This window comes from Anoplopoma fimbria, chromosome 9, assembly GCF_027596085.1.
Source record: "Anoplopoma fimbria isolate UVic2021 breed Golden Eagle Sablefish chromosome 9, Afim_UVic_2022, whole genome shotgun sequence".
Lineage (NCBI taxonomy): Eukaryota > Metazoa > Chordata > Actinopteri > Perciformes > Anoplopomatidae > Anoplopoma > Anoplopoma fimbria.
Genome location: NC_072457.1, coordinates 27,179,003 through 27,204,410, shown reverse-complemented (window position 1 = coordinate 27,204,410; position 25,408 = coordinate 27,179,003). Strand labels below are relative to the sequence as shown.

Below are 25,408 nucleotides of genomic sequence, written 5' to 3'. Positions count from 1 at the left end.
TTTCGTAGTAATCTGCCTCTGCACTATACTTTTGCTCTGGTTTATGCTTTAATATGCTTGTTTAAGAAAGGAGATGCACTTATGACTTCTGGTGACTAGTAGTTCTCTTGAATACATTACATTACATTACATTTTATCCAAAGCGACTTACAGTCAGTAGTATGTTACATATCATTCACCCATTCACACACTGATGACAGGCTACCATGCAAGGTGCCACCATCAGACTCTAACTAACATTCATGCAACATCCAGTCCACACCGATGGCAAGCCTTCAGGAGCAACTTGGGGTTAAGTGTCTTGCCCAAGGACACATCGACTGCTGAAGCCGGGTATCGAACCACCGACCCTCTGATTGGAGAACTACCTTGCTCTCCACTACGCCACAGCCGCCCCCTATGTTGAATACACTTCCTGTAAGTCGCTTTGGATAAAAGCGTCTGCTAAATGACTGTAATGTAATGTAATGTAATGTCCACTACAGTGACCATCACCACCTGTTGAGTGGAAACAAGAGAGACTTCTACACCGGATTCATCTTAAAACAAATGTGACATTTATTGAAGGATAACAGGGTATATCGCCCAGCAGTTGTACGTGCACGGGCCTAGCAGTACTGAGAAGTTCAGCAACTAAAAGGGCGCTTAAACAGAGTGCGCATCATGTTATATAGACTTTTATGAGTTGAATATGATAGGTCCCTAAAAAAGGAAGGCGGCTCTTGGTTTAGACTTTCTGAGGGCCTTATCAGTTAGTGAAACTGGGTTTCTGTGATCTGGTTTCTCTGCAGCATGAGCTCATCCTTCTTTATGTGTCTCTGTTCCTTTTCCATCGTACGGCCAGGCACTAGAACGCCCTGACCGGAGTATTTGACCTTCTAAGAGAACTCATAACATTTACCGCAATGTGCACAGTGATAGTGTGATGTGAAAGCATAAACAAAATATACTGTGCTCGATATTTGTATGTGTGCATTTATACATATGAATGTAATATTTACATGACACACCCCCATGAAGGTGTGACTGCAGGGCGTTAGTTTTATATCTGATTAACTGGGAACTAAGAGGCCTCTTATTCGCCCTGACACCCAGAAAACAACCAGCCCTGATAACACTGCTGGCCTCGGCTTTCTGTTTTAGTTTGTGGCAATTTGACTGGATACAGCTTTATCTGTGAACCATGTGAGTTCAGTATATGAAGGAATGAAGGTCTTAACGTGAGAATGTGATACAGGGTCAAAAGATCAATAGTGCAGGACCAGCCTTGACATACTAATGTACAGTACCAGTCAAAAGTCTGGACACACCTTCTCATTCAATGGTTTTTCTTTATTTTTATTTTTTCTACATTGTAGATTAATATTGAAGACATCCAAACTATGAAGGAACACATATGGAATTATGTGGTAAACAAACAAATGCTCAACAAACCAGAATGTTTTATATTTTAGATTCTTCAAAGTAGTTGAATGAGAAGGTGTGTCCAAACTTTTGACTGGTACTGTACTTAAGTTGTAAAAATGTCATAATAAAACTTTCATTCATCAAACTACCATAAAACGAATATGACCGGTGTGAAACTAATGCTAAAATAAGACAGAATACATTCCATAATTATAACATGCCACTGGTTGCTTCAAAGATGGGTCAATCAAATTGCAGCAAATCTCATCTATTCGAGCATACACAGACAACTGCCACTACAGGAATTCTCAAATATAAATATTTATTGTGATGATTCTCTTCATAATCTACATTAATGATTAATAGAACACTTTGTGTTACCGATAATGTAAACAATTATTCAAGATGATAGAATTAGGGCAGTTACAAGTGCATCAGGTAAATGTAGTCACTTCTGTTTGTTTAAAATATGTGTATTTTAATATCAGTAATCTTATATTAGTATCACATTTACAGTGCAAATATATAGTGTCCATTAAAAGTTTTTTGGGTGAGATATCAGCATTGTGTAGGTAACAATAAAGAGCTACATTCACTCAAAGATACAACAGTAACCTTTGACTTCTATTCTTGTCCTACAGAGTAACCTAAAATTGCATTTCAGAATGTCACAAGAAAGAAAATTACAAAACAGACTCACCCTTTTACATAACACTGGAAATATGCCTAAACTAACCATCAACTCTAGAACTTTTAGTGTGCTGGTAGAAACAGTACTTCATGACGATACCATTGTGCACAATGGTCGTAAAATAATCTGTTCACAATTGAGCAAGTTGGACAGCAGTATAACTAGCTACAATCACCATCCTTGAAGTGACTCGGCTTTAGGCACGCAATGTTTTCACAACACGTTTTTCTGACAGTTTCTACAGTGAACAAGATTACACAGTTTGATATTCAAACAATACATGCTACCTAATTTTTGATCAATCACAATGATAGATATTGTACATTCACCATTGTACAAAGCTGAAATAATGCATATATTATCAGTATTGGTGCACAACGACTCTGTTTAGAGGTGAATGCTGATACAGAGGTACGTTGATATTAGATGATGGAACAAAGACCGCCACCTCAGCTCTTCCCCATCGTCTTCAAGAGAAGCTAAAGAGGAAAAAAAATATTAAAACAACTGGTTTAAGTGCCTCCTATAACTATAACACAACCTTTAAAACTATACAATTGACTGCAGTCAATCAATGTACGCTGAATATTGTGGGTAGCTACTAAAAAATGGGTTGGGTGATAAAAATGAGGCTGACAATTTGAAATCAGCCGTTTTAGCAGATTTAAGACTTCTACTGCTGTACAGTTATAGGGTTTACTTTAATAATGTATAGCTATTAGGAAATAGGAAAATGTCATCAACCTTCATCATTGCATTTTTTGTTTTGTTTTGTGAACGTGTGTACCTTTGTTAGTTGATACTCTCCATCTACCAGTTGCTCAATGATATTGAAGTGGTCCGTGTTCGCCACATCCTCCATGGTCACATTAAGTCCAGACGCCTCTAAACTCTTTTAAGCCAGAGGTAAGAAAATAGTACATATATACATAGAATTATTTCAAAAATGCTAATGTTATGTATCTTCATAAAACATGATTACAAATCATTTACACGATGACATTTAAATTGTCAGTTTGTGATACTTTCGTTGTTTCAAACTGCTGACGTGTTTAGAGCTGAAATCTTCAAAAACTGATACACAGTAAATCCATGCAATCTACTGTGGCTGTCATGTTTATGACAAGGTATGTGTGCGAGGCTTTCCTCATATGGAAGTGGGCGTGGTTTAATCTCTCAGCCCACTTTTTTATGGCATTTTTAATTTTAGCATTAATGCATTAGGGAGACTTAATATCGGACCTTGGGTTGAAGTTACACATAAATGAAAAAAAACAAGTCTGATTAATTGACCATAAAAATGTTATCTTCAACCTCAAAAGATAACCCAAGGAGTTTTTTGATCACTAGCAGTGCTACTGTGCAGTTTTGAGTGGGTTTCCCTTTTGTTTGCAAGTGCATAATACACCTTCCTACCACCTGTTCCACACTATTGTTCTGGTTGTCAGTGGCCGGTAGTTACACTCAACAGGGTAGCTTTAATAAATAATTCCCATCATACTCTGATCAAAATAGTGTTCATGCTCAGCAGTACTGACTTTAAAGTATTCTTCCGACTGCTTGCGAAACTCGGGCGAGTCGTTCTCAGCGACGGCCACGATGATGTGGCAGCCGGATGAGGAGAGTTTGAGCTGAGGGACCAGTTTGCTGGGGCTGTTCCTCACCGCCACCTCTCTGCAAACAGGAGACACCCGGGGGAAAGAGGAGTCAAATACTGAGTGGTACGACACACACACGCACACACACGAGCTTTACATGCACAGTTCTCTTCCACAAAGACAATCACAACACTCTCACACACACACTGCTCTTAACATCACAGTTAACAAAAAATGAATTACTGCAAGGTTCATGATCTAATTTTTAGATGTGAAAATCTTTAAGACCAAAGCAGTTCAAATTGTCAAGTTGTAATCTTAGTTAAAAATGACATCAAAATGAAGTATCCTGAAAAGATTATAAATGTCATATATGATTTTCTTAGAAATACCAAATGTGAAAAAATAGCTATACATTAGGACTGATAATCTTAGAAATCTCTGACAACAAATCTGTACATACAGTAACTCCCTGTTTGCACATCAAGTAATTCTAGCCTCAAAGGTTGACAAACAAGGAGTTCAAGGAAGGACATTGCATAATGTGTTGACATGTTGTAATAGTCTGATTACTGATAAACCCAGTGTTTCTGGTCTGTAATCAGAATTTAATCAATGCAGACATTGCATTTGTAATTCCACTCATTCTTCTCCCTTGTTACGACCTGGTGCCAACTTCACATACAATGCAACACAACCCGTCTAATGCACCAGTCCATTGGCACTAGGCGGGGAAATAAACGACATAAGAAGTGCAATGGACCAGTCATTCAAATCAGACACTTGCAAATTTATCTAGCAAGAGCGTGCCGACATAGACGCACCTGACGTCACAGCAACAAGGCGACATACGCATTAAGAATCCTTTTCATGATTTAATATTTATGTAGTGGTTTATGGACCTTGGTTTTTTTGTTGTGAATCGTGTGCTGTAACAACGTTGTAATTGCAATTTCCATTCAATAGATTTGTGCTTATTTGCATGCATTCGGTGATAGTTTCGTTGAAGTGCTTGAAATACATTGTTTCTCTTTGTTAATGGTGCTGTGGTTATTGATGTCCTCTGTAGATGCTTGTGAAGCTCAAGAGACATGCGATACAAACATCAGATCGCTGCCGGCCTCTTTTTACCGAGCAGATGCACAGGGACGACATTTACATTGTAAATCAGGAATACCGACTCTGAGTTATCAACTTCCGATTTGCAATGGATTGTAGCGTAACTCCACACCCACAGATTTTCATCATTTTCAAACATTTAGTCTGGAACCAATGCTGATTCAAGTTACATCACTTGAGTCAGTTCATCAGATTTCACAAAGCTCCCTCTACAGCCACAAAATAATTTATACAACTCTTTTCACATGTTGTACTCCGCTAAGCAGACTTTAGTCGATGGAGTTCCCCTTTAAGGGAGGAGACAATGACCTGACAGCTTTTATTAGCTTTCCACACAATGTTCCTGATTAAGATAGATTGTATAAAACAGATCAAAGATGTTCTTGTTCTGTATCATTTGACTTGCAAATTACAACTTGATAACCGGACTCAAATGTGGTGTAACGGGTTATTAGCTATGGAATAACATATACTACTGCATTCCTATAATGTCAATTGGGTTTTGCGTGTACATAGATGTTTCTCGTATCAGATAACTGTACAAGGTTCCCACTCTTTTCTAGAGATCATTTTTCAGGACTTTTTCTTAATGACAGACCATATATTCATATGTTCCTGTTTGTGTGAGTCTGAATTAACAGACGTGCACTCTATGGCTATAACATATCTATAAAGTCATTGCTTACGTGCTTAGAAATTATGACTAATTAATAACAGAACAATATATTAAAAACTACCAGACCTACCAGCCGGCAATGACTATTGTTTGAAGGATAATGTAAGTAACATTATTCAGGTTCGGCCACTTAAGATGTAACGTCAATCAACCTGCAACCTGTTTTCACTGCTCTTCAACAACGTAACAGCCAATTCAAAAAATACACTCATCCATGAAATTTAAATATGATCCTGAACATAACTTAACCCTTTCCGATGACAACGTGGGGAGCTCTGATAGATGGACTAGTAGTTCAAAAAAAAAATTCCCAGATGGACAAAACCAAGATTTTCCAGGACATTTTGACTCTCTAATCAAACTTCTCTAATTTTCCATGTATTTTCCATGACTGTAATATTGGTCAACCTTTTTTCCAGGTTTTCCAGGACCCTGCTGTAAAAAGTGGGTATCATCAGATCACTGCTGTGTGTGTAATCGCACTATATGTACAGTTACATGCAGTTCTGTAGGGAACGTACTCTGTCATCTTCAAAGGCTCGTTGACGTAGGTGGACACGATGGGCAGGATGTCATATATGCCACTAACAAGGAAAGCACCTGTTAGACAGTTGGAGGAGGAACAACAACAAAGACAAAAATATATCAGCTATACAGTATTTGAATCACAACCTTGCATTTCTGTTTGTCAGTCATCTCTATCACTTGTTTCGTGTCACCTTATGGGCCTTACCTTTGATCTGAGGAGTGATGGCGTACTGGGACCAGTCAGTGGAGAGGACCATTGCAGCCAGTTGAGCCCCAGCAGAGTGGCCACACAGGTACAGACCACTGAGGGAGGGATCAGAGTTTACAAAACACAAACAGAGATGACCGTGATGATGGCTGAGAGAAGAGCAGGGTTAGAGGGAACATTTAAAAATGCATTTTAATGTAATGAATTAAGATTAATTAATAATAGGACAGAAAACAAGCATGGGTACCTGATGTGAGAATACTGCTGGACAACGGACACAACACTCCTGCGTACTTGAGAAACCATCAGGTCCATGTTGCCTGAAAGGGGCACAGGCAGAGTGCTCACATTCCCAGCTCATCTTATTTAAAAAAATAAATAAAAAAAAACCCAAGGGAAGAGAAACAATCAACAGAAATGAAGAGACTCTACCTTTGGGGGCGATGTCATAATCCACAGCTACCACCACTACACCTTTATCAACGAGGGGAACAGCCATGAATCCTGACTCCTCCTTGCTGTATGAGCACAAAGCATCACTGTGACAAGCCTGGACAAGAAATTGAAATCCACAACCCTGAAGAGAACACAACACTATACCTGAGAAACTTCCAGTAGCCTCCATGTATGTAAATAACAAGGGGGACATCTGAAACAGAGGGAATCAGGCCTGTTAATCGTCACGTATTATCTAAGCTTCTGCTGTTTGAAACATGCCAATGGTGGTGGTGGTGGTGGTGGTGTTGGTGTCAGGGCAGTCACACATGTCAGTACCCAAAGAGTTGGTGCTGGGTATGTAGACATCCAGTTTCTCTCCATCTCCCTCCCCGTATGGCACGTTGAGCAACGTTTGAGCCAGACCACGGGCCCGCTCCGTACCTGGACACACACAGTATTAAAGCTTTACACTGTAGAGGACACGAGGGGTATACTAGTGACAACATATACAGTGACACAATGTCTACATTAATATTTTGGGGTTTGTTAGGTCCTTGTGGACAATGCCGCTAAGTATTGTGAGCAATATTGGATTTGAGCATGATGAAAAAACAACAGATTTTGTGTCTGATTCACTTGTTTAGACAAAAGCAGACATTGCTCTCAGTTGTTTTATCCATAGACAGTTTCTCATGGGAGGCCCGTGGGTTAACACACTGATCAACCACCCAGATTCATCTCCGGTTGGGGACCTTTGTTGAATGGCCCATCTCTCTCACCACTCACCTCCTGTCATTTCCCTGCTGTTGGCTCTCTAATTAGGGCATCATATGGAAATTGTATTTACCATTCATAATCAAGTTTCCCCCATTTTGGAGAAGCACGTTTATGTAAGATTTAGTCCATATTCTGTAGATCATGGAGGAGGCAACCTATTTTAAAAGACCCTCATTTCCAATTTCCCCTTTTGATTTTGTTTAGCTTTGGCTACAAAACCTGGCACAGTATGCTCACCAATTTCAATTCAATGCACCAATTAGGTGATTTTGTGTGGAACATGTAGCCCAGATGGAGCATTTTTTTTTAAAATTGTAAAAATATAATGTTTACACTCTAAAGTTATTTTACAAAACTCATCCTCATCTTTCAGCAATGTCATTTCTAGTGATTTTAGACTGAACATATTCTGTTAAAAACAACAACGTGTGGAATACATTAAAGCAGCTGCGTTTTCTAAGTCAAAATATATTTCATAAAACATGTAGACTCCCTATCTCAGGCTATCAATATTCAACATGGACATACAGATTGGCAGAGCACCTGTGCTGCTTACTGCCGGGTTTCTGTGCATTGTGGAGAAATAGCCTGTTAGCTCCAGAGCAGACCGACCTTCCTTTAAAGCCTTCTGGTGAGCCTTGATCACGTCGTCCGCAGACATCCTGAGCGACCACTGGCTGGGCGAGTACTGCCTGTCCAGCTCCTGTCACACCGAGAGACACACCGAGAGACAGCGGGTCAGCTGGGCGGCCATGAGAGCCGACACACCGACACACCGAGCACCATGAGCCGCTGATCACACGGTGAACAGCGCCCTCTATGTCAATGCAACTTCATTAATCAGCTGTTAAAACAGGATTTATAGAATATTGTTTTCTCTAAACCTCATAATCTAGGCTTAACTCACAGTTAGAGGTATCATCGTTATAATAATCCTGCAAAATCACACTTGACTATTGCAGAATGCTTGCAGAGAAATACCACTTAAAGTCAAACTCTTACTTCTTTATTCATTTTAGTCCAGTGCATCATTTTTTCTTTTATCTCTGGTGGTGATTTAACTCGTCGAAAGTCTGCTGTCAGATAAATCCCGTCCTCATGTGCGGAGCTGAAAGACTGGACTTCCCGGACTTTAGACCAACAACCCTCATACCTCAAACAACAGCTGCTTTCTAGGAAGTAAAAGTCATGGTGAAAATCGCAGGCTCTGTTTGTCAATTTAATTGAATTATATAATTGTTTTATTCTTAGTGTCAACTGTGTGTCAGTGGGTTTCTGGTACAAGATGTACACTAGGCTACTGACTTTACCTGCACCCTCTGAACAATACCAAACTTTATTTAAGTGTAAAACTTATGACACTAAAAACCTGTGCAATACAAACACACTGTGCAATAATAGTTATAATAGTTTTCTGTCTGTATATATAATATTTCAGTTATTGTGGATTCTTTACTGTTTTCTGTTGCTTATTTATAATACTTTTTTAAATCTTGTTTTTATTTTAATATGTCTCTTGTTTGCACTATAACCTACACTGCTGTAATCCTGTAAATGTCCACGCTGCGGGACTAATAAAGGATTATCTTATCTTGTTTTATCTTATCTCTTAACATTATTCTTTGCACATTGTTCAGAGATGCCCCAGTAAACAGCCAGTAAAAAACAAAACCTGAATGTGTAAAATGTAAAAGTATTTAGTGTTTGTTTCTACGTTCTGTGCTCTGATTGGTCAGAAGAGCGCCCCACCGGTGGAGCTCTGATTGGTCCACCGGTGTGACGTTCTGTGCTCTGATTGGTCAGAAGAGGAGCTCCCCACCGGTGTGACGTTCTGTGCTCTGATTGGTCAGAAGTGGCGCCGGCGCTCTCCGCTGTCGTCACTTCCGGAGGAGCTGATTGGTTCAGAGAGTCACATGTCTCCACGCTCATTGGTTGAATTTGAGATAAAGCAGTCAACAACCAGCGGCGCGCCATATTCAACGCTTTGAGTCAGGACTACTTTTTCTTGCGGGATTAAATGTGTAATACATTCTTTATTTATTGAACTGTTTATTATTACTAGTATTTATTACGTCTGTAAGTAAGAATGGACTGTGTGGATTTCCCAAGAGTTCTGCCAAATTCCCCCAGAAAAGCCCGCGGACAGATTCAGGTACGTCTCTTATGATCAATAAGTTACCTTTATGTCTCAATAACAACCCAACCAGCGGGACACAATGCTGGACACCTTCTGAGTGTTGGTTTAGAAGAACACCCTGTCATTGACATGCTTTTCTTTCAATGCTTTGCTACTTTAAAGACTTCCTAAACAGCATCTCTCCTCTATTGTCTGCAGGTCATCTTTGGACCCATGTTTTCAGGAAAAAGGTGAGTTATTCATTTACAAACAAACAAGCCGCACGTCTCTCTGCAGGTGAAGCTAGAAGTTGTTATTCACATCCTCTGTTCACAGTGACAGTAAGGGTAAAACGATATGCCGCCCAGACGTCAACATCCCGCCAAATATCCTCCATTGTTTACTCAGCTGCCTCCTATATATAATGTATATAATGTGTTGTGCGTCCAGTTGCTATAGTAACGTTATGCGTCAATGAATACTTTAGAACACTTTATAGATTTTGCACATTATACTAAACAATATAACATAGTATTTATTACACCATGCTTAAGTTGAATGTAATTGGTGTTTGAGAGGCTCTGTCACATAGCTGACAATTGCATTTGCATGAACAAAATGAATAGGATTTCAATGATATTAACCAAACATTTCATGTATCCTTTAACTTGCAGCACTGAACTGATGCGAAGAGTGCGCCGGTTCCAGATCGCCCAGTACAACTGCCTGGTGATCAAATATGCCAAAGACACACGTTATTCTGACAGTGGCATGGCCACACATGACAGGTAAGTCCCCTGTTTTCATTCAGTTTTATTCAGCTAAATTGCTCACAGAAATGTATGTCTTTGTTTTTGGGGTGTGTTATTGAAGTCAGTAGAAGAGGAAGACCTAAGGGTTTTGTAACTCTGTTCATTAGTTTAGTATTCATTTGTGCACACTTACTTATACCAGTTGGATGAAACAATAAATGATATTTGATTGCACATATCCAGTTGGATTTGCTGAAAGGATATCTACAACTCATAACCTCTTGTCTAAAAGAGTACACTTTATTTTTAATTTAACAAAATCAGGAATTGCATGAGGGGATGAACTTTATTGTATTGAAATTTGTCTTGGGCATGGTGCTACAGTCCGTTTCCTTATTATAATAATAATAATAATAATAATAATAATAATAATAAAAAAACTGCACATTAACAACATCAAATCATTTTAAACACTGGAGGTATTTGACCTCGACAACGAAGCAACTTTAAAAAAAAGAGCCTGTATGAATTAATGTGCCTGTGTATTTCTTTGCACACTCCATGCATTTAGATCATGCATTAGAGTTCAGCAGCTTAATGGAGGCTGGAACAAACAAAAGCTTCAAGTTTTCCTCTTCTTTCTTTTCCATCTTTTAGAAGCACAATGGAAGCGGTACCTGCAAGTTCTCTGGGAGAAATTCGTCCTCTAGCATTACAAGTCTGTGTCATTGGAATTGATGAAGGCCAGTTTGTAAGTAATCAAACAGTGTACATTTCCCTTTTTTTGCCCCAAAATAATAGTTACTAGTCACCTCCATTGTGACCAGGATGTCTGATTTGGGACAAATCCCCGACTAACTATTGTTATTGTAGTTTCCAGACACGGTGGAGTTTTGTGAAGAGATGGCCAATTTAGGGAAGACGATCATTGTTGCTGCTTTGGATGGAACCTTCCAGAGAAAAGTGAGTATTTGTGTTTTGTCTCCACATGTCGGTGTGATACTGGCAAACACCCAGAGTTCATACTGATGACTCATGCTGCAGAGTCAGATAGAGCACCTCTGTGTTGGTGGACGCAATAAAATGTCCAAGACAAGAAACTCGTTAGGAAGGACCGTGAACAATCTGCACGAGCACCGAGTTCAACCTGCTCATTATTCCTCACTATAGTGTGTCTGTTCTGGTAATGTGATTATGCCTCCATCCATTATTTGGTACTTATGGCTCTTCTGCTGTCCTGTGCATTCTTGTAGCCATTTGGAAACATCCTGAACCTCATCCCTCTAGCGGAGAGCGTCGTGAAGCTCCACGCCGTCTGCATGCAGTGTTACAAAGAAGCTGCCTACACCAAGAGGATAGGAGCAGAGAAGGAGGTGAGGAGGCAGACATGGAAAAAGTCTTCATAAGTTAACCATAAAGTACAGAACACCTTTCTGGGTTGGACATTAAGTATGCCTTCATTGTATTGATACTTTACAAGATGAACCAAATACTCTTAACTACTTGGATGTATATTTATTTCACTTCTCCATTATATTTTACTGAGATAATTCAGAATATTAGTGTGATATAGTGTCAGTCAGCCATCTTTAATTATAGAGTTGGTAGTGAAACAGAACATCCCTTTTTTTTTTCTCTTTTCATCAAATTCTTGTAAACCTCAACTATCGTTTCTCTGTGCCACAGGTGGAAGTGATTGGTGGAGCTGACAAGTATCAGGCGGTGTGCAGAAAGTGTTATGGAGGTCTGTTTGTGGACAAAGAGAACAATGCTCCCTTCAGGAACGAAACCCCACAACAAGTCCTCTCGGGGAAACTCATAGACTCCGCGATTCCCAGGAAGCTTTTCTCTTCTCTCCATCTCTGAACACAAAAATAAGACTAATGTATATAATGTGTGTTTTGTTTGTTTTGTGTGTGATTGAGCGAGCCTTAACTTTCACTTCCTGGTATTTTAAATACCTTTTAGTTTCTGCTAACAAATTGGGATTTGATCAGCCCAATTCATTTTCTTTTAAGCTTTTGTGTTTGTATTTTATGTGTTATGTTTTACATGATATGACCATGCACTTGAAAACCCTGAATGAGTGACCGAACTAATAACACAATGTCAAAGGTTACACTAAACTGTGGTTGTTTGGGATTATCTTAACGTCTTTAACTGTAGCAGTATCCTGTCAAAGGTTTTTAATTATTTACTGTATAAAAATGTATTTTCTGGGAACATTCATAAAGAAAATATCCTTTGTGGATGGTTTTGCCCATGTTCTTTTTGGCAGGTCAAGAGTAGTTTTAAGTAATATTCAAATTCCATCATATCAGTTGGGAGATTATCCTTTTCCTCATTTTAAAATTTACAGTAAATGATTTTAACTTTAGCACACTGCTGTGCGATGGGTAACTGAATGCCCTCCCACGTGACAGAGGACCAAAATAACCTGTTTAAATCCTGGCAGGCTCTGAGGCTGCGCAGCGAGCTGGTGGGTCGGAATGGAAAAAGTATATCATCCCTACAATATAAAACCTGTATTAATGCAGAACACAGATGCAACAATATCATTAATATAACTGAACAGCCTGTAGATGATTTTATTCTGACATTACAAAAAGTAAAGACAAGGGAGCACATGGCAATTTAACAACCGTCATAAGAGGAAAATAGAAAAACAAATCAAACTCGCCAGTGTTTTTGCCAGTTTTTATAAAACTATTTTAAGCATCACAAATCACCCATCCACTAATCTTAAACATGGACCTTCATGAAATCTAAATGGAAAATTTACAAATATCAAATAAATTTAGCAAAAATGTCAGATGTGCCACAAAATATTAATTGCATTACCTTGTTACCATAACAAAGCTATATTTGGACAGTAAATCTAAAAGGCACAATTGAGAGATTTCCTGTCAGTTAATTGATTTAAGTTGTGTGATGACGAGCTGCAGTCTTCACCAGCAGATAGATATATGGATTTTAATTGTTGACTGAAGAACAGAGTCAACTGATTTTTCCAGAGCATTAAAATCAGCCTTTGCAAAAAAAAAACATAGGGGAAGTGTGATGCACAGCTTGGCTTTAATATTTAATCATGGCACATTTGACACTCACTCACTTTCCTTCCCCCAAAACCCTTTGATTTAAAATTTCTCCTTAAGGCACAAATGACAAATCAAGTCATGTTTGATATATATATAACCCCATTCAATTGCTGGTCTGTCATTTGCAGATCTAGAGTCAGTTTAGATCAAAATCTGTCAGGAACAAATCAACAGAGTAAACCAGTAGTCTGTCTAATGACAGCTGTTTTGATTCTCACTGTTGCAGGTGTTAATCTGTCATTGGTAAAGATACAGCTGGGGCAGTCTGCTTTCAACAGTTTAGATAAAGAGGCCCGTAAACAGAAGTGTTCAGAAAACTAAATGTCACTAAGACCTTGAAGGAAGTGTGTGGCTGCTCTGAGGGAGCATTGTTTTTGGGAGTTAATAAGTTACTCTTCAGTATGAGGACATGCTTGGTGGATAAAGCTGTTCAATAAGTTGACTACATTCTCCTCCCTCCTTTCTATCTGAACGTAAGACACAAGTTTAAAGGGCAACACCGACCATGAACATCCAATAAACTCCTCTACAGATTGGCACCTGTGCTTTTTTATGGTCAAATGGCCACGAATAACTAAATAATCTCTAAAGAAACCGTCTTTTACAAACAAACTAAATCACAGTGGGCATTTGGCTTTATAGTGGTCTTTTCCAACTGTGCTCTACTCTCACAAAATCATCTGTTTATTTAATACATCCTAAACTGTTTAAAGGTCTTAAAAGACAAATGAACTGAAGGGGAAACATACACTAAACCGAATAAGCAAAGAAAATCAGGCACATAGAACCATTAAAAGGGAAGCTTTGTAAGGTGAAATTTATGTACAAATGCAGATTCACAGGTTCCACCAGAGAGTAAAGAGGAACACTTAATTCACTAATTCACAAAGTCACATTGTTTGTGACCTTTGACCTCCAGGGTACATTCTATCCACCACTCCCCTTCAGGATCAGCCCATTTGAGGTAAAAAAAAGTTGCGTCTTTGCACACAGGTCTAAGGTCAGATTCTCAACAGTCAGCCTGACATCTTGATATCCGACTGCCGACCCTTTGACGTAAACAGCAGTGCCCCTCGTCTCTAACTTGCAGTTGCACTGCTCAGGCTCTCAAATGGGACAACACTTGGAAAAGTGTGTTGAATCAAATGTGGAACCACATCAATATGATGTAGCTCTGGGTCTGTGCAGTGCAACTACAGTCAGTGTACCAACAGATGATCTGGTCCATGTGACCTCCCTTTGTCTCAGTAGCTGGGCGGCTGGTAGCCAGCGTCTCCTTGCGGCGGGGGGTTCGGCTGCTGGTGCATGTCGGGCACACTGCTGGGATAGGCGGCGTATGTGGTAGGGGTGTAGGTAGTGGGGTTGTAGGAGGTGGGGGCGTAGGTCGGAGGGTAAGGGGCGTTGTGGTCTGGTGGCGGCTCTGTGTAGGTGGGGATGGTTACTTCATTAACACCGCGGCGGAAACGGCACAGCGCACAGTAGGTCAGGATTCCCTGTGTGATGAAATAAAATGTCAAGGTTATTTTTGAGTATTTCTATAAATAACTTATTTTACAATATTGCAGAGGATGTTTCAAATCTTTTCTTTATTAGTGATTCATCTATTTTTTTCAACTTCTAAATGAACTGGTTTCACTTCGTATCATTGTAAATATAAACATTATAGGTTCTAGAAATATAGGGTTTGCTGTTCAGTAGCTGCCTGTGAAGCGTCGAATGTCAGAGGGCCTCACCAGTAATTGAACGCACCATCCTGGAGGACCTTTACAAACAATATGCGACTTCATGTGTCGCATATTTGTGTATCCTTCTCTGTGTTGTGTCTCTTTTTGTAGTCATTTTGCATCAATTTGTAGTTCAAAATTCTGACAGAAAATACTATACAATAATAAATGATGTCTCTTAAGCAGGTTTAAAGTCTCTTGCAAGTTTTTGTACCATACTAGCATGAACTAAAGCAAGTGGTGGCTTTAAAGGAATAGTTTGACATTTTTTTGACATTAGCTTACTTGCTTGCAAACGTTAAATGTGAATGAAACTCTGAGCTGTTTTTTTAATGAAAAGAAGACAACGGCAGTCCTGCTCACCCATGTGGCGATAGAGAAGAATGAGAAGGCCACCGTGGCTCGAGCGGCGTCCTCTGGGACACCCCCAACATCATGAGTTTTAGCCCACTGACTGGCCAAAAAGCAGAAACACACAAACCAAAGGAAGCACCACGCCCCTATAAAACACAGAGGGACACAGATGCACAAACACACATAGATATGAATTATTGTTTTTTTCCTCACTGTATGAAAAGTGTGAAAACACGGATTTGAAAGTCAAACTGAAAATATACTAAACATAAGGTCAAATGAAAACAAAGGGCTCTCCTGTTGCCATCTGCTCAAATGACCACAAGCTGCTTTTCAAACTACCACTTCTTTGTTTCCTTGAAGAATGGCTGACTGTGAACCGTGGCATGTACAGCTGATGTTGTTACCGTGAGCAACGATGAATAATACATGCTATGTTGTGTCAGGGAAAGAGGCAGTGGTCTGTCACACATTACGCCAATTCTCAGAGGCGTTCTGTATCGATACAACATTGATATATTATCACCTCATTCAGTTGATATGTGGTGAACATGTTAGCAAACATTTGCTTATTTGAGATACGGAGCAACATTTGCGTTTATTTGGAGTTGGTTGGGAAAAAGATTTTCTCTTTTTAGCTCTAGTTTTGGTCCCCACCAACCCCAGAGGGAAATATCTAAATTGTTAGCTGTTAAATGCATCACTATGTTCATCAGTTAACTGTGACAGTGTGAGGTTTGGTGCTGAGAAAGTAGTGGTCAGTGGGTTTATAGTCGTTTATCCCACTGTAAGCAGCTGCCCAGGTTGTGGCTTGAAACAAGGTTGATGAGGGCAGTGGGAGTGAACCAAAACAGTGAAGATGTGGGCTGAAAGAAGCTAAAAAAAAAAAAAACACTTTTGTGGGTTAATCACTATGAGCGACAACCTTTACATTTCACAAAGTAATTTGATCCGCTGTTAATATAAAACTATCAATTAGGGCAGCTATAAAGCTCCTTCAAAACAAAAAGACATCCCTTTAACACTCCGGCTCACCTGAGAATCCCAGATCTGCAATGACAGCGTACTTCCTCTCCTGTGCGTTGCTCATGAAAGGCAAGTAAGCGTCCAACACCAGGAAGCCAACACATGCCAGGAAGGCGATCACCCCGATGCCAATAGCGTAATGACACGCTGAGTCGTTTTGGTTGAAGATGCACATTGCGTTGGCACTGTGGGGAGAGTTGACATATCCCTCTGTTGTGATGGTGGCAAACACCACCAGGGCAAATATCTACAATGAATCAGAGAACAGAAGAAAGTGGCCTTCAATGATTTGCAAATTCACGAGAAGAAAGTTTCTTGTTGAACCAACATAGTGCTGGCTTTTCATGTTTATCCATTAACTTCACATGGTATACCAAACAGTCCTGCTGGTCACTTTCAATTTGTGACCGATTTGCTAGCTTTCAGACGGCCTTTGGTTTCACTTCATGAAAGCACATTATGAAAATCCACAAGCAGAGAATGAAGCCTCACTCAAAAATAGGTAGTCGCCTTTATCATTGTGATCATTCAGTTTAAAGGAGTGACCATTTGGAAAGCTCTTCCTTGGTGGTGCATTAAAAGACACTCTGACATCTAGTATTTGGGTCTGCCTTCAAACAGAACCGCTATCAGGAACTGTGCTGTCACAAAATCAACCACACCGGAAGAATGAAACGAGGCCTTCATGCAAAGGATATGTGATTTCAGCTTTTTTTTTCTATCATAGACCTTACTGTTAAACACCCGACTTTCGGTTTATGAGGAGTTTCTTGAACGCATCAACAACACTTAGAAATACAAACTTTACTGATGATGTAAGTAGAGAAGAGGTCTGTTGATGTCTGCTCTGGTTACCCACCTAACCATGTGACCTACTTCTGAGTGCAGCTGCCTGCCATGTGACCCTGGGACGCCACAAACTCAACTAACAACACTCTTAATGAGATCAGGAGGAGGATAGAGAGGGACTGATTAACGGGTGGGAAGCAGGATGAGGTGAAGGGGAAATAGGCCACAATCCTGCTGATGTAATGAGACGAAAAGTACCAAAAATTAGCAGCAGACATTAGGGAAGTGAATGTGGGGAGTTCCAAAACACAAGACAGAAGTGAGACAGAGGGATCGTTAGTGGAGCAGACAGATGTTTGTGTGCATTGTGAGGACAACATTGATGGACAGATGGAAAGTGTTTGTGTGCCGAGTGACAGATGTCATAAACATGTACAAACCAACCATATGTTCATGCAGTATGTTCTTTTGTTTGTGTCAGATGCTATTAGGCAGCACAAACAACACTGGTGACTTGTGTTTACACAACACATACAAACAACCAGAAGTGAAATATCTATCTTAAATATACTGTTTCACATTTAAGAGTCTAACATAACAGCAGGGTCAGAGAAGGTATAGTGATGTGATTCAACATCTTAAATGAGCAAGAGCCATTGTACGCAGACTTTTCCATGTTCCAGGAGCAGGTGCAGCGCATTATGGGACCTGTAGGCAAGGTTACAGACCGAACAATCCTCTCTTGTGTCATAGGTGCAGTCTTGTTGAAGGGAGATTAAAATTACCAGAGATACGTGGTGATCTAACCGATGTGAATTTGAGATGAGTTGAGCACAGCTGCACGTACGTGTGTGTGTGTGTGTGTGTGTGTGTGTGTGTGTGTGTGTGTGTGTGTGTGTGTGTGTGTTGAAGGGGAGATCAGCGAACCACATTCACCACGAGTAAAAGCGAGGGCCAACGGGGAGAGAGGTATCACCTTACCGGCCCATCAGCCCTTGTTTACCAGTGACACACATTATCTCACATGCAGTTTCCCAAACATATAAACACACTAAGTTGTAGCAGCCGTGGGCACATTCTGTCCTCTGTCCTCATCCACCACGCTGGATGATATGCTACAGTATCCTTGTGAAGCTGTGTGTTTTCTCAGCCACCTACCATCACCTGCATGTACATTAACTAGAGGCCTTCAAATAGTTTACGCTTCATGAACCAAGTAAATGGAAATCAACCGTACTCCCTGTAAGTCAGGTCAAGGAAAAAGGACGGCAGTCACGTCCAATAAAACTCACTATTAATGTCAATGAGGATCCAGAGCTTATGTTTCACCAGGGAGGTGTTCAAGAACTCACAGTTGGAACCCAATTCTTCAATCTGTGTGCTCACAAACACGCAGGGTTGGACAACAATACATGTTATTCTACAACCAGTCTGGTGACAATTCATTTTGTTCTTAACCACAAAATCTTTGCCCCTAACATTTGCCTAGCAACAGGTGATCAGCAGCTCATAACAACTTCCCAGGACTTTCCCAGGTTAATGAAAACACCTCTTTATGCAAATAAACTGTATCTGTACAACCCCTTTATGATAATCATTACATTACATTACATTACAGTCATTTAGCAGACGCTTTTATCCAAAGCGACTTACAGGAAATCACTACTTATTTAGTCAAATACACAACACCTTGTATAATTATTTTAATCTGTTTTTGGAAGTTAAATGCAACCTTCATCTCTGGTGAGCACAGCTCCAGTGTGACAGACTGCAGAAATCTCTCAAAGATGAAAATGATCAAACATCCTGGTTTATTTATTGATGTTTTTTTGCTTCTATCTGACAGTTTTGCTGTCTTTCGTCCTCTGACAACAGCAGTGTTGACCTGTGCTGTCACCGAGCTGCTGTCACACACCAGCTGCCTGCAGCACACAGGAGCCTGTTGTTCCTCCAACACACACACAGATATACACAGCTTCTCACTGCATGTTGGCTATGCCTTCTGTTGTCTCTTTAACCTTTGGACATGCACTGTTGGATATCTTACAGCCCACTCACCCAACTCAGTATCCGCACGATTGTTTGCGGTTGTCGGATGAACTTGTAGAAATCGAAACCTCCTCCTGCGAGTGAAGCCCCGTACGCAGTAGCACCGCCCGTCTCTTCCATGCTTTTCTCCCGTTCAACAGGTTCTCCGGAGCTCACCGTATTGACTGATCACCGACCTGATAAGCCAGCCTGCTTAACTAAACTAAACTCACCTCCTGTCGTGCTGCGTCTCCGGACGAAGACCAGTCCCATCCAGAGGATCTCTGCGTCAGAGGGGCGGAGTTGAGCGGTAATGAATCAGGAAACACCATCATGTGCGACTCTTATCAATCATTTTCTTTCCCCACCACAAACACTTTACAGACAGACAGCACAGAGCACCGTGTTAAGATGTTTATTCAACCACATCAGCCTGCGTTTAAACAGTTTGAAAGCTCAGAGTCGCTCAGATGGTTCATCCTCCAGAGTCTTCTTCTCTTGCACAATTCATTCATCAGAAGAGACTTGAGATGCCTGAAGAGAGAGGACAGAGTTTGACTGCTTGCTTGTTAGATTAACCGGCTCACTGGTTGATTGATTTCATTATATTACATTACATTACATTACAGTCATTTAGCAGACGCTTTTATCCAAAGCGACTTACAGGAAGTGTATTCAACATAGGTATTCAAGAGAACTACTAGTCACCAGAAGTCATAAGTGCATCTCCTTTCTTAAACAAGCATCTTAAAGCATAAACCAGAGCAAAAGTATAGTGCAGAGGCAAATTACTACGAAAACAATAATTGCAACAGACTAATACGAATATAATAAGTGCTACAAACTACTACGAATAGGATAAGTGCAGTAAACAAATACAAATTCAATAAGTGCAGCGAACTGATACTAATACAGTAAGTGCAACAACTAATACGAATGCAATAAGTGCTACGAGGAAGGCTCAGGGTAGTACTTCTTGAAGAGGTGGGTTTTCAGCCTGCGCCTGAAGATGGGCAGCGACTCTGCTGTCCTGACGTCAGTGGGGAGTTCATTCCACCACTGAGGGGCCAGGACAGAAAAAAGCTGTGACCGGGTGGATCGGCCGCAGGGACCTCTGAGCGACGGGGCAACCAGTCGCCCCGAGGCCGCAGAGCGAAGTGGTCGGGCGGGGGTGTAGGGCTTGACCAAGGCCTGGAGATAGGAAGGAGCTGTTCCTTTCACTGCCCTGTAGGCTAGCACCAGAGTCTTAAACTGGATGCGAGCTCTTACAGGGAGCCAGTGTAGAGAACGGAGAAGGGAAGTTGTGTGAAAGAACTTGGGGCGATTGAACACCAGACGTGCTGCAGCTTTCTGGACAAGCTCCAGGGGTCATGATTAATTGTTTTAGTTCTAACCTGATCAAATGCATCACCTCTGGCCATATTCACAATTTCAGCATCTTCGTTGTACTCTGACAAATCCTGTGAGCAGAGAGAGAGAGAGAGCGCGCTGTGTCACGGTTCAGTGGAAATCAAATTGTGTGAGATAGTGAAAGTGGCTCATGTAAGAATAGATGAACGGTGGAGAGACAGAAAGATTGACAAACCAGCTCGCCCTTATATGCAGATATTCCCTTCATCTCCAGGCTCAACCTAAGAGGAGAAGTTAAAGTTGTCACATTATAAGTTTATTAAAGGTGCAGTTGTAAACATCCATACAGTGCCATAGCATACAATGAATGTAATATAGGCCCAGTGTTGTTTTTGGATTGTGAATGGGAGTGTACATCCCCTAGTTCCCAGTTCACACACCCAAATTAAACATGATTTGTTTAAGGCTGATTCAGAGTTTTCCTTTGACTTTTACTATTTCAATTTCACTTCTTCTGGCAAAAAAACACATGATAACATTTCAAAAAAGCAAGATGAATTGAGTATTTGTCCGGGGATTTAGAATTTACATAATCATGTAAAAAGATAAATGATCATTAATTCATGTGTGACCATGAACAAACAAGAATGTAAATGAACTGGATTCTACATTATCTGTGATGTTTTTGACCTTTGCATTAAAGCTGCTGCGCTGGTTTTGTGGAACACACCATTGAGCACTTTTTCACATGGCATTGGCCATTTTTTCCTCTTTATTTGCAAGTGGTGGATGAACTGTCAACATCTTATTCTTCCTCAGTAGAAGAAAGAAGGAAAACTCACTGAGGATTAAGTAGCACAGCTCTCTTAACAAGAGGAAGTAACTGTGAAATGTGGGCATCATTTTTTTAAGGTTTCAGAATTAAACAGAGAAATAACTCACATAGACTTCTCTCCATACTGCCTTCGCCCTGCAACAAGAGGAAAGAAAGAGATGAATTTGCAGTAGCAATGAGGAGGCAGTTACACAGAATTGCAACAGGACTCCGAAACTTACTGAATATTGCTCCAACACAGCAACAAATAGAGACCAGGACAACCAGGAATGTAAAGCACCCAAAGACAACTGCCACCACCAAGTTGGGGAGACGATTCAGAACTGGAGGAGCAGGAAGAAGAAGATGAGATGAAACCAGCTCTCACCTGTCTCAAGGATGTTTTACCTGACTCAATCAGTGGCTAAACTGTACCTTCTTTATCCAAATACAGCCGGTTGCTGGTTATGGCGGTGATGTTGTCAAAGCTGTCTGACACTTCACAGTGGTACGTTCCAGCGCTGCTCCTCCCTACAGACAGCAGGAGTATGGACTGTTCCGGAGGCTTGTTGACCACGTAGTAAAAGCTTCCTCTGTCATGTAGGAGGGTTTTGTTGAGGAACCACTGGTACCGAGGGAGAGATCCCTTGGCCGCCTCGCAGTAGAACCTCAGGCCGATCACGGCGTAGTTTTCTCCAATGTCATAGTCGTAATGCATCATCACAGGCCCACCAACCGGGACTGTTGGAGACGTTACGGATCAGCAAGAGACATTATGGACAAACATTAAAAGATAGCAGTGTGGACCACAGTGTTTAGTCAGCAGTTTCAAACAATTCACATACCAACTTCGAGGGGAATCCTTTGACTGAATTCGATCCGGTCTCCATTCTCTGCCTGGCACTGGAGCCAACCCAAGTGCTGGCCCAAGACCAGTGGAACCTTAAATGTTGTGGTTCTCTCTTCAGCTCTTACATTGGCAAACAATTCTGTCCCGTTGTACAGTGAAAAGATGATAGGCGGAGTCCCTTTTGAAGACTGACAGGTGACCTCGGCAGAATAGTTGTCGGAATCGGTGAGGGGAGATGTTACCTTTATCACGGTGAGGGAGATGTTAGGGATTGACACCAGGTCTGAGGGAGTAAGATTTAGAATAATGTAATGTAGTTCAATGAAACCTTTTCACATCTATAAACTTTGAACCTGAGAGTTTATATTCATGGCAGCTGACCTTTGACTGTGATCACGTCAGAGCTATTGGAGGTGAAGATGTTTGTTTTGTTGAAGTGGTTGGTGGCGACGCACATATAGGATCCGCTGTCTTGAGAAGTAGTGCTGAGGACGACACAGATCATCCCGTCAATAACTTATGACTCCTTCAGTTAGAAACAGCATGCCCAGTGGCTGGCCTCCATGACAAATGACTTCTCTCTCAGACAGTGTTGAACAGATGTTTGATGAGGAAAATGAGTCATAGAACACAGGAACTTGCTGAATCAAAAGTTCCAACACTTTCCAGCAATTTGACTATTTTATGTCTGTTTTATAATTAGAGCGTCTTTTCATTTCAAACCACACTTTTTGTTTTTTCAGGGTTACAATTCTCTCTGTTTGTCTACGGATAAAGCAAAGATACATGTTAATTAGTGAGCTTATATTTATGGCCAAGGTAGCTAGCTGTGTCCAGTTTTTATGCTAAACTAAATAATAGCCTCTTATGCGGCATTTAGTTTATTTAAAACATAATTACTTACAGCTAAGGGGGGAAAAAAACTCACATCTGCTTCAGACTAATTCCAAGTATCAGATATTGTGATTTTCTGACAGCGATATCTTAACAAAAGTAAAGACAACAGGGAGAAGCATTAGCTCTAGCTCTATACATTAGACGGATAACTTATAAGTTATCCCTACTTTACTACTACTACTACTACTACTACTACTACTACTCTGTGACTGTTATTTATACACTGTATTCTCTATCATTCATGCAGTACTCCCTGCCAGCTAGAATCACAATGGCAACCACCTAGCAACACCCCACCAACCCCTTAGCAACCACGTATAGGGCCCCAGTTTTATGTTTGCATCAGTACATTCAGCTGCTCAAAACACCACGGCAACCATGTAGTAAAATCTCATTGGCATTCCACTGACCTGTAGACGAAGAGATTGCCATTTGCGGCATAGTGGCGAGGTGACTGAGGGACGAGTTGACCGTTCAGCAGCCACTTGTAAGAGACATGATTTCCAGCAGTGAGTTGACAGTGTAGCTCCAGTGTCTGCCCCTCAAAGAGGTCCACTGAATCTGATTGAAAGACCACCTCTGCACCCTTCACTGGCTCTGCAGGACAGACACAGTAAACAGACTCAGATCCTGGTCTTATTTAAAACCAACGAGAATTCTGACCGGAGCTGAGGGAGGTAAAAAACCTTATGGTGTCCAAATATGATTAATGTTGTTTGGATGGCAATGTTATTGTTGTTGTGGTTGTTCCCCACTTTGGACCTTTCTGAGTATCCCAACAACTATTGGATATATAAAAGATTTGTACAGATATTCATGTTCCCCAGAGGATGAATCCTACTGACTTTGGTTATCCCCTGACTGTCCCAGAATCATGAATCATATAACATGAACATCTTTATAGCACTGTTTTGGTTTCAGTTATCGAAACATGATGGTTTTCTTGATTGAACCAAACAATGGGGGGGGGGGGGGGGGGGGTGTAACGTATCAGTGCATGTAATGAAGGTGGCCTGCATTACATTTCCACAATGCTGTTTTAATATTTTAGGAATATTTTGTTTTGTTCATTTCTTTATTTAACCAGGTAAAAGTCTCATTGGGATTAAAATCTGGTTTGTCAAGAGAGATTTGGCCCAGAAGCAGTTTACAGCAAAAGCAGTGAAATAACTATACATGTAACACAGACACTATGCCCAAGCTTAAGAAAATATCACATTACAGAAACATGCCCTTTGAGAAATGGTTTTTTTTCTCACTGTGTTAGGCCTTTACTAACATAAATGCCCATAATGCTCGATGTTACTGTTACAGGGAAGCCATGCACATATGACATACAATGCATGGTAATAAAGAGACTCACCAACAACCTTCAGGTAGTGTGTGTAGCTGACAGTGGGCTCTATCTTAGAGTTGTTCTGAGCCTTGGCCACACACTCCAGGTTGCCCTCATGGAATGGTTTGATTACCACGGGCATGATTGCAACCTCCCCGTTCAGGGAGGAGTATTCGCCCAACAACTTGTCACGGTTACCCTCCCTAGAAAAGGGTCATAATTAGAGGGATTTTCTATCATGACTTAATGCAGTGGTTAGATTTAATGTGAAACAAACACTCACTTAAATAACTGCAGCAGGATTGTTTCATTCTCTGGGTAGATTTTCAGTTCACACTGAAATTCTACAACTTCTCTCACCAAAACTTCCGAAGGGCCCCTAAGTTCTGGACGCCCCAGAACCGACTGGCCTATCATAAAAAACAAAAAAAAATGAACAAACACTCAACAGAAAGAATCAAGAGCTACAAAATTGCCTAAACATGTACTAACACACATTAAAAAAAGAACTGACTTACTGCTCTGCTTGCTACAGAAGCACAACCCTGTTGAGAGGAAGGAGAGCTCAAAAAGTTAACAAGAGTTTCATATTGTGAAATACTAAGTGTACTGCAGTGCAGTTTGTGTTGAGGAGCTTACCCAGTATGACCACAAAGAGGGAAGCAAACATTCTTGAAGAGCAGTCTTTATTACAACTATATACTCCAAATATGAATTATGCCATGTAATGCAGGAGTTTTGACGGTTTTGAAAGAGGGGGTTGGGGCAATGCTGGTGAAAAAAGTGCACACACACACGCACTTAGAAACGTGCAAATAGCTGATAGTGATAC

The 25,408-nt window shown here is 40.7% G+C and overlaps 4 protein-coding genes across 6 annotated transcripts; 1 reads left to right on the top strand and 3 right to left on the bottom strand.

Moving 5' to 3' along the window:
* Positions 1 to 1,712: 1,712 nt before the first annotated feature.
* afmid (arylformamidase) lies at positions 1,713 to 8,599 on the bottom strand. Its single transcript, XM_054604243.1, has 11 exons — positions 8,445 to 8,599; positions 8,055 to 8,145; positions 7,002 to 7,106; positions 6,828 to 6,876; positions 6,660 to 6,745; positions 6,475 to 6,547; positions 6,225 to 6,322; positions 6,013 to 6,091; positions 3,637 to 3,772; positions 2,886 to 2,990; positions 1,713 to 2,577 (listed from the first exon to the last, which is right to left on the bottom strand). The coding sequence occupies exons 1-11, from the start codon at positions 8,472 to 8,474 to the stop codon at positions 2,548 to 2,550; spliced, it is 882 nt and encodes a 293-aa protein (XP_054460218.1). The 5' UTR covers positions 8,475 to 8,599; the 3' UTR covers positions 1,713 to 2,547.
* A 787-nt stretch (positions 8,600 to 9,386) lies between these two features.
* tk1 (thymidine kinase 1, soluble) lies at positions 9,387 to 13,355 on the top strand. The gene is made up of 7 exons (XM_054603642.1): positions 9,387 to 9,594; positions 9,778 to 9,809; positions 10,233 to 10,346; positions 10,968 to 11,061; positions 11,184 to 11,273; positions 11,564 to 11,683; positions 11,997 to 13,355. The coding sequence occupies exons 1-7, from the start codon at positions 9,529 to 9,531 to the stop codon at positions 12,174 to 12,176; spliced, it is 696 nt and encodes a 231-aa protein (XP_054459617.1). The 5' UTR covers positions 9,387 to 9,528; the 3' UTR covers positions 12,177 to 13,355.
* On the bottom strand, positions 12,873 to 19,685 carry syngr2b (synaptogyrin 2b). Of its 2 annotated transcripts, none has more exons than XM_054603641.1 (4): positions 19,563 to 19,685; positions 16,522 to 16,759; positions 15,496 to 15,632; positions 12,873 to 14,901 (listed from the first exon to the last, which is right to left on the bottom strand). In XM_054603641.1, exons 1-4 carry the CDS (start codon positions 19,662 to 19,664, stop codon positions 14,653 to 14,655), a joined length of 726 nt encoding a protein of 241 aa, XP_054459616.1. In that variant the 5' UTR covers positions 19,665 to 19,685; the 3' UTR covers positions 12,873 to 14,652. The 2 variants fall into 2 exon arrangements, with proteins under 2 accessions (XP_054459616.1, XP_054459615.1); XM_054603640.1 differs by having other exon boundaries at positions 19,360 to 19,656.
* Positions 19,686 to 19,776: 91 nt separating this feature from the next.
* On the bottom strand, positions 19,777 to 25,343 carry si:dkey-93h22.7 (Fc receptor-like protein 5). 2 transcript variants are annotated; one of them, XM_054603637.1, is made up of 13 exons: positions 25,216 to 25,343; positions 25,095 to 25,121; positions 24,860 to 24,986; positions 24,604 to 24,779; positions 23,651 to 23,837; positions 22,725 to 22,828; positions 22,339 to 22,626; positions 21,929 to 22,234; positions 21,736 to 21,837; positions 21,622 to 21,649; positions 20,915 to 20,960; positions 20,724 to 20,789; positions 19,777 to 19,863 (listed from the first exon to the last, which is right to left on the bottom strand). In XM_054603637.1, the coding sequence occupies exons 1-13, from the start codon at positions 25,244 to 25,246 to the stop codon at positions 19,837 to 19,839; spliced, it is 1,515 nt and encodes a 504-aa protein (XP_054459612.1). In that variant the 5' UTR covers positions 25,247 to 25,343; the 3' UTR covers positions 19,777 to 19,836. The 2 variants fall into 2 exon arrangements, with proteins under 2 accessions (XP_054459612.1, XP_054459613.1); XM_054603638.1 differs by having other exon boundaries at positions 19,778 to 19,863; positions 20,741 to 20,789; positions 25,216 to 25,337.
* Between the last annotated feature and the right edge of the window lie 65 nt (positions 25,344 to 25,408).

What these genes read in the sequence shown, in the direction of transcription:
- si:dkey-93h22.7 (XM_054603637.1), bottom strand. Translation starts at nt 25,246, where the DNA reads ATGTTTGCTTCCCTCTTTGTGGTCATACTGG. An exon ending in TGACGTGATCACAGTCAAAG is followed by an intron (nt 22,627 to 22,724) that starts GTCAGCTGCCAT and finishes TTACTCCCTCAG; the next exon opens with ACCTGGTGTCAATCCCTAAC. An exon ending in CAGTATGGAGAGAAGTCTAT is followed by an intron (nt 20,961 to 21,621) that starts GTGAGTTATTTC and finishes TTCTCCTCTTAG; the next exon opens with GTTGAGCCTGGAGATGAAGG.
- tk1 (XM_054603642.1), top strand. Translation starts at nt 9,529, where the DNA reads ATGGACTGTGTGGATTTCCCAAGAGTTCTGCCAAATTCCCCCAGAAAA. An exon ending in AAGCCCGCGGACAGATTCAG is followed by an intron (nt 9,595 to 9,777) that starts GTACGTCTCTTA and finishes TATTGTCTGCAG; the next exon opens with GTCATCTTTGGACCCATGTT. An exon ending in GGATAGGAGCAGAGAAGGAG is followed by an intron (nt 11,684 to 11,996) that starts GTGAGGAGGCAG and finishes TCTGTGCCACAG; the next exon opens with GTGGAAGTGATTGGTGGAGC.
- afmid (XM_054604243.1), bottom strand. Translation starts at nt 8,474, where the DNA reads ATGATGCACTGGACTAAAATGAATAAAGAA. An exon ending in ACCCAGCACCAACTCTTTGG is followed by an intron (nt 6,877 to 7,001) that starts GTACTGACATGT and finishes CCTCTGTTTCAG; the next exon opens with ATGTCCCCCTTGTTATTTAC. An exon ending in AGTCGGAAGAATACTTTAAA is followed by an intron (nt 2,991 to 3,636) that starts GTCAGTACTGCT and finishes CTGGCTTAAAAG; the next exon opens with AGTTTAGAGGCGTCTGGACT.
- syngr2b (XM_054603640.1), bottom strand. Translation starts at nt 19,470, where the DNA reads ATGGAAGAGACGGGCGGTGCTACTGCGTACGGGGCTTCACTCGCAGGA. An exon ending in TCGTGCGGATACTGAGTTGG is followed by an intron (nt 16,760 to 19,359) that starts GTGAGTGGGCTG and finishes GATTCATTGTAG; the next exon opens with ATATTTGCCCTGGTGGTGTT. An exon ending in TGCAGATCTGGGATTCTCAG is followed by an intron (nt 15,633 to 16,521) that starts GTGAGCCGGAGT and finishes TGTGTTTTATAG; the next exon opens with GGGCGTGGTGCTTCCTTTGG.